Genomic DNA, 8,349 nt, shown 5'->3' with positions numbered 1-8,349 from the left:
TCACTAAACTACATTGTTGTAAAACTAATATAATATCAATGTTATAAAATTCGGAAATTGAAAGATATCGGTCGAGGTACCGATTAGAATTTATCGGAGATCTGGGATTAATCAGATGAACTTTATATTTTAAATTATATTTAGTTTTAATATCCTTATTTTAGTAGTAATTTATAAGTTAATACACATTTATCATATTATATAATTATCATTATTTATGTTTAATTAAAATTCTATATTACCGATTAAGAAAAATACATAATGATTAATCGGATTTCAAAAATCGAATCGGTATCGTGCCTTTTCGAGAATTAATCGATAAAATCGGGAATCTTTAGAATCATGGATAATAATGTATATCCGACAAAAAGAATGTATAATAATGTAAAATATAGATCCTTATTATCTGATATGCATAAAATGGATCTTATCCAGATATTTGATAGTTATTGTCCATTTACTATCAGTTTAATATGGATCGTTATATCTTTAAAAAAATTGATCATAATCGTTACATTTAAAATAAATGAATATTTTATAACCAACGATAGTAGGTATTTTATATTAAATAAAATATCCTACCCTTTCAATGATTTAAACAAAAAATAAGTAGGTATTCTAAACTGAATATAACAATAATGCAAAATTCGTAATTACTATTTTCTTCAAATTCTAGATCATATTTGTTGAACAAAATTTATAAACCATCACTGAATTAAACATTAATTAGTGAGATTCGCATGAGCTGTAAATCGTAAAAATCTGATGTTCAAAACTCAAGATAGAGCCGAAATAAAATCAAATGAAACTCAGTAATTTTTTTGTTTGTTTAAAATTTAATATATTTTTTTTACTATTTTAAATTAATGAACAATTGTTAAATAAAAAGTAAAATATTCGTGCATTGCATGGCGAAACATTAAAAATTTGGTAGTCTGTTAGTCGGTACCGTATTTGAGTTTATATAATACTTGAATTTGATCATATAATGGGTCTGAGGATAAAATAATTTAAAATTAAATTAAATATCATTCACATACTTTTGAACCACGATAAAACTTAGCGTTTAATTAAAAAATAATTATATTTTTTAAATACACATAAAAATAACAATAATACTATATGTTTCAATTTGAAATATTTCTTTTCAAAGTTATATACATTTAAATAAAACTATCGAATTATATTCTTATATAAATATATATAAGGGGGATTTTATCCAAATTTTTATTAGTTATGACACTGTACCGATTTAATTGGACACTTAGATCTTTTGTAAATATATGAGTATATATGTATAATTATTCATATCTTAATCATATAAAATAAGAGTAAATAAATTCCGCAGCCTAAAAGTTGCCATTCAATTATTATTTAGAAAAATATAAAAAAAATTGCATCGCATTGGTTAGTAATAAAAAGAATAAGACGTGAGGAATGAACTCGCTAAACAAGAACTTGTTAAAAATTGTTTCGTAGACAAAATTATTTATACCAATAATTTAGTTTATCAGTTTTTAAGTTTTGGGAAAAATAATTTACTTGTCAATAAGGCTTTTCCTGATTAAATGAATTAATTGTAACTAAATTTAATATTATAAGATGTCGTTCATATTATTTTTATTCAATTTACATTAATTAATAAGATTTTCCCTATTTTTTGTTTTTTGTAAAAAATTATAAGATTTTTAATTTTATATGAAAAAAAATTGTTATTTACAAGTAGCATCAATTGAGCAGAAAATAAAAGTTGATCTAAAATTTGATATTACGACTCATTGCATAAGTATTTCTTTTTCTTTTTTTATTGAAGTATGTGTTTCTTTATTTTTTTGTCTAAGTATGTATTCTTTCTTAGTTTAACATTAATTAATAATTTATTTAATAGTTAATATTAATGTCAGTCGATAATAGTTAACACACCTAATTTATTGTCCCAGAAATTAAGAAAAGTAAATAACTTTTCATGTAGTTGCTTACTTGGCACAGGTGATATTATACCCAACGGCACTAGGAACGACACTAGGACTAATAGCGGAATAATTAAGATTTATTACAAATAAACAGATTATGATTAAATTAAATAAGAATCCGAATAGAAGTTCTTAAGCCCAGCCCATAAACCCAGCTCACGTACTATATAAACATTAATAATCTTGAATCATTAACAACATTAGAGAATTGTCACAGACTCACGATGGACAGAGAGGAATGTGACATTTGCGAAGGACTAAAGGTAGGGTTTCGCTTTGCTCCTTCACCACACGAAGTCTTGCTCCAATATCTCATCCCTATGATCCAAAAACAACCACTCCCCTGCGATCGTATCATCAAACAAGCTGATGTTTACGGAGCCTCGACGCAATGCAAAGTTTTCAGAGATGATGATCTCTTCTGGCAGTCAGCATCATCCGGCAAGAAGAAGACTATTTACGTGTTCACTAAGTTGTCCAAGAACGGTAAGCGTGTTTCGAGGAGAGCTGGTCGTGGCACTTGGGTTGGTCAGAGTAATAAAAAGATTATGGACAAGAAGAGTAATGAGGTTCTTGGAAGCAAAGGAGCTTTTACGTACAAAATCGACAAGAAGGTGAGTAGTAATGGGGAGAGTGATGATAAGTGGTGCATGTATGAGTATACTCTGGATGATAAATTTTCGAAAAAACTTGGTTTACCAGAATCAGTTCAAGACTATGCGATATGCGAGATTATTAAGCGAGGTGATGACAATGCCAGCGAGTACTCTGTTAATCTACTGGAATCATCTAATCAATATGATACTTATTCTTCACTGCTTATGGGCGAAGTTAATCAGATACTAACAGATTCACAATGAGTTCCCAACATTATTGATACTTATTCTCCGATGAATGTGGGCGAAGTTAATCAGATAGTCCTGGTTGCACAAGGAGTTCCCAACACTGATCACGAGCCTTGGTTCGATGCTGATTTTTCAATGCCTATGGGTGAATTTAATCAGATACTACTTGTTGCAGAAGGAGTTCCCAACATTGATGACGAGTCTTGGATTGATGATATTGATTTTACAATGCCTATGGGTGAATTTGATCAGATACTACCTGTTGCAGAAGGAGTTCCCTACCTTGATCATGAGCCTTGGATTGATACTTATTCTTCGATGCCTGGGGTGAAGTTAATCAGATACTACCAGTTGCACAAGGAGTTCCCAACATCGATCACGGCCCTTGGATTGATTCTGATTTTTCATTGCCCATGGGAGAATTTAATCAGATACTACCTGTTGATCAGCAAGGAGTACTTCCCAACATTGATCACGAGCCTTGGATTGTCGAAGACAGCAATTATTCGCAAGTAGCAAATCCTCAACATGTTATCAATCAGAATAATCCTAATATTTTAATGCTTCCTGGAGAGACTGATCAACCAATCCCGATTGCAGAAGGAGTTATCCACAATGTTCCTGCACCGAATTATCAAACTGAGACTGTAATCGGGAACAATCAATCATCAGCGACTATTCCATTGATGGATGAAGGTGAGCTCGAATCACTAGTTTCGCTTTTTGCTTCATTACCAGGGGAAGATTTTGACGACTACATGCAGAGAAGCTCGATGAAGTGAATTAGACAAACAAGAAAGTAAAACAAGGGAGCCAACTACACAAAACAATGTTTGTTTAGGGTTCTCTTAAGTAGTGCAGTATCTTTTTCCTACATTAGGAGTTTTTTTGCTTTTGAAATACTTTTAGGTTTTCTATTCCAACATTATTGTAATTGGTGGTGTTATTTAAACTTTCATATAGCTTTTGCAGATTCATATTTCTACCTGTTTAGATAATTTTCATCTTAAATTTCATGTAATCTCTTGATTCAGTATATCTACTACTCTGCTTTCATTTAATAACTCTATCCTGTTTCAAGTTGAAAGCTTTTGTCAAGGACATCAGCAAGGCAACAATTTAAATGCGAACAATCTAATCTTTGCGAAGGCTTGCAAGAGTTATTCCCCCACACTTTGCATTAGGTTGTTGGAAACGTGTATGGGCTTTACACAACTTCTTTGACTCAAGAACACAGGCTGTATGTTTATATTATTTTGATAATAATACTCACACTCAACGCACTTTGTATATATATTAAATAGAGCATACAACAGATCTTCTTTCAAAGGCTTCAGCCTTTTTATCTCTCTGGAGCTACAACTCTTTTCTTTTACTCTTACAATTCACTTAGTACATAATATTACATAGAGGGTGCCTTATTTATAGGCTTAAGACTTAGAGTTTACATCATGCCTTACATTATGCCTTAATTAATACTACAGCCTACAAACTAGACTATTCGATCAGCAACAATTGTATCTTCTAGTATGACCAGATTACCATGCAGGCTCCTAAAGATTGTCAAACTACAAACCACCATTTTTCATGGGATAATTAATTAACAACCAGGTTCCAGCTTTGCATTTCTACTAATAATTCTTCTAGATAGCCACCTTCTTTGACTTTTATTGTTCTTTTGAAATTTTACAGCTGCAGTGATTCTTTCTCATTGATTTCTCCAACTGGTTCATGCATGCACCTTCAACGCCATAGCTATATTACTATTAATGTTATTCTTATTTTCTTTCATTCATATTACTCCAAGAAGTTAATTATATTAATAATGAATCTAAAAGAGTTTGAAATTCTAACACTCCCCCTCAAACTCGACTTTGCATTCCAAGTTTCTCTTTCATTTTATAGAACACGTCCGGCTTCAACAGCTTTGTAAATATATCCGCTAAATTTTCTTCTATCTTGCAGTGCACTAACTCCAAAATTTTCTCCTTCACCTGTTCTCGAATGAAGTGATATTTGATATTGATGTGCTTGCTCCGACTGTGTGATACTGGATTTTTCGCTAGAGAAATTACAGATTTATTATCCACATAAATTTTAACCGGACCTTCCTTCGCAGATGTAGCCTAGCCACATAGCCTGACATGCGCATGCTGTTGCTGCCATGTACTCCGCCTCACATGTTGAGAGGGCAACTGTCTGTTGCTTCTTTGATGACCATGAAAATATTGTTGAATCGATATGAAAAGCATATCCCGATGTGCTTTTTCCGTCATCCAAATCACCGCCATAATCACTGTCTGAGTAGCCAACTAATTTCGAATCTTGAGAATGCGTGTAAAATAAGCCATGATCTAGCGTACCTTTTACGTATCTCAAAATTCTTTTGGCCGCCATGAAATGATCTTGCTTTGGCTTCTTCATGTACCTACTAACCAATCCAACTGCATACATAATATCTGGACGAGTAAAAGTTAGGTACCTCAGACTTCCAACCAAACTTTTGAATAGTGTCGGATTTACCGACTTCCTCGTTGAATCAACTCTGGGCTTTATGCTCGGTTCTACTGGCGTGCTCACTGGTTTGCATTCCTCCATCCCGAACTTCTTTAAAATATGCTCCGCATATTTTTTCTGAGACATAAAAATCCCGTCTTTGTTTTGCTTTACCTCGACTCCAAGAAAGTATGACATTTGACCAATATCTGTCATCTCAAATTCCTTAGTCATAACTTTCTTAAAATCATCAAACATACCAGGGTTGTTTCCTGTAAAGTTCATGTCATCCACGTACAAGCACACGATCATAATATCTCCCCCTGAATTTGTCTTCGTATAGAGGGCATGCTCGTATGGACTCTTTACAAAACCATTTTTCTGGAAGTATTCATCAACCCTTATGTTCCATGCTCTCGGGGCTTGCTTTAACCCGTATAGTGCTTTCTTCAGTTTGTAGACTTTATTTTCCTGGCCTTTTTGAACATATCCGGGAGGTTGCTCGATGTAAATTTCTTCTTCGAGATAACCATTTAGAAATGCCGACTTCACATCCATCTGATAAATCTTCCACTGATTCTGAGCGGCAATTGCTGTAAGAAGTCTGATTGTGTCAACTCGTGCAACTGGAGCAAACACTTCATCATAGTCAATTCCGTATCTTTGCTTGTAGCCTTTAGCCACCAACCTTGCCTTGTATTTCTCCACTTCTTCATCTTGATTCCTCTTGGTCTTGTAGACCCATTTGAGACCAATTGATTTGTGTCCTTCTGGAAGATCTGTGAGCTCCCATGTATCATTTTTCTTGATTGCGCCAATTTATTCATCCATGGCTTTGTTCCATTTGCTTTCTTCAGAAGCTTCCTCAAATGTAACTGGGTCACATTCAGCCATTAAGCAAAACAATGAATAATCAAAGGATGTTTGTACCGGACTTGTAGCTTCGTAGATATTATCCAGACTCCGCATCTTTCGTGGTGCTCCCCCTGAGCTGCTGCTTCCTCCCGTGGATGGTGTCGATCCAGGAGTTTGTTGATTTGGACTTGGTGGAGGAGTTTGATCATCATCTCCATCATCTTCAATGTTCTGGTTATCACCGTCATCGTCATCACCATTGAAAAATAAACCAGCAACTTTTCTTTCATTCTCGCTCCATCTCCAGTAATCTGATTCATCGAACTCAACATCTCGAGAAATGATTAATTTCTTCGTCAGGGGATTGTAAAGTCTGTATGCCTTGCTCCTTTTGTCATATCCGGTAAATATGCATTTCTCGCCTTTATCATCCAACTTCTTTCTTTTCTAGATCAGGAACATGGGCATATGCAATACACCCAAAAATTCTGAGATGTCCCACTGATGGTTTGCTACCACTCCATGCTTCATTTGGAGTTTTGTTTCTAACACTTTTTGTTGTACAGCGATTCAACAAATAAACTGCACATAAAACGGCTTCGGCCCAAAAGGTTCTCAGCAAGTGCTTTGCTTTCACCATGGTCTTTGCCATGTCAAGAATAGTGCGATTCTTTCTTTCTACAACGCCCTTTTGTTGAGGAGTATAGGTCGTTGTCAACTGATGATTGATTCCATGTGCTCTACAAAAGCTTTTAAACAGATTAGAAGTATACTCGCCTCCTCTGTCTGATCTGAGTACCTTCAAATAATGACCACTTTGCTTTTCTGCCAGTGCTTTGAACTCCTTGAATTTATCAAGAGTCTCCGACTTTTCTTTGATGATATACACCCAACTTTTCCTGCTAAAATCATCAATAAAAGTTAGGTAATACATATTACCTCCAAGTGATGAGATATCAAATGGACCAGCAATATCTGTGTGAACAATCTCCAATGGCCTCCTGGCTCTCCAAGATTTTCCAACGGGAAAACTTTGTCGATGTTGCTTCCCCTTTACACATGCTTCACACAAATTTCTAGTTCATTGATTTCTAGCAAACCGTCCACCATTTTTGTCTTTGACAATAATTTCAGACCAAAAAATCCAAGATGACCATATCTCAAATGCCACAACCACGAGTCATTTTTAATGACCGACTTTAAGCACTTCTTCAAATTTGATTGCATATCAAGCGTAAACAAACGATTCTTTGACATCTCCACATTTGCAATGAATTCCCGAGCTTGATTTCTGATAATGAGGGAATTGTCCTGCATCTGTATATTATATCCTTTCTTCACAAGCTGGCCAAGACTGATAATATTATTTTTCAATGCAGGAATATAGTAAACATCATTTATATATTTCTTTTCACCTTTCTTTGACATGATCGTGACGGTACCTTTTCCTTTCACCGGAATCTTTGACGAGTTACCAAAAGTAACCTCTCCGCTGATGGTGTCGTCTATCTTCGTGAATAATTCCTTGTGACCAGTCATGTAATTACTGGCCCCTGAGTCAAGATACCAAACATTCTTCTTGTTTTCCTCATCTCCTTTATAAGTGAGGAACATAGCAGTGCCAACGTCTTTATCTTCTTTTGCTGCAACAAAGTGACTCATTTCTTCCACTTTTGGTGCTCTACACTCATAACTGAAGTGACCAAATTTATTACAATTATAACATTGAAATTGAGACTTGTCACCTCGTTGTTGAAATCTGCCTCTTCCACGGCCTCTGAAATTTTGACCACGACTAGATGGCCGATACCCTTCAGAATTATGGCCTCTATTGAAGGATTGCCTTCCTCGTCCTCGTCCACCACGGTAGCCACCTCTAAAGCCACCTCTTCCACGTGCAGAACTGTTACTTCCAAAACTGTCACCAATAGACACCTTACTTAGCAACGCCTTTTCCAAATGGCTTGCATCATCATACTGGTTCATCTGCGGCTCATGAGCTTGAAGTGAACCTACGAGCTCATCAATAGAAATTGTGGACAAGTCCTTTGATTCCTCGATAGAAGTAACAACGTAATCAAATTTCCTCGTCAACGAACGGAGTAATTTTTCCATCACCCGAACATCATCGAGACTTTCACCATTTTTTTTCATCTCGTTTGTCACGGCTTTCAAGCCCG

General features: G+C 35.0%; 1 protein-coding gene across 1 annotated transcript; it reads left to right on the top strand.

Moving 5' to 3' along the window:
- The first annotated feature begins 2,197 nt into the window (after nt 1-2,197).
- Nucleotides 2,198-2,833, top strand: LOC141713875 (NAC domain-containing protein JA2-like). The gene has a single exon (XM_074517440.1). It carries the CDS (start codon nt 2,198-2,200, stop codon nt 2,831-2,833), a length of 636 nt encoding a protein of 211 aa, XP_074373541.1.
- The last annotated feature ends 5,516 nt before the right edge of the window (nt 2,834-8,349 follow it).

Source organism: Apium graveolens, chromosome 3, assembly GCF_009905375.1.
Source record: "Apium graveolens cultivar Ventura chromosome 3, ASM990537v1, whole genome shotgun sequence".
Classification (NCBI taxonomy): Eukaryota; Viridiplantae; Streptophyta; class Magnoliopsida; order Apiales; family Apiaceae; genus Apium; species Apium graveolens.
This window is presented reverse-complemented; position numbering and strand designations above follow the sequence as displayed.

Coding starts and splice junctions, on each gene's coding strand:
- LOC141713875 (XM_074517440.1), top strand. CDS start 2,198: ATGGACAGAGAGGAATGTGACATTTGCGAAGGACTAAAGGTAGGGTTT.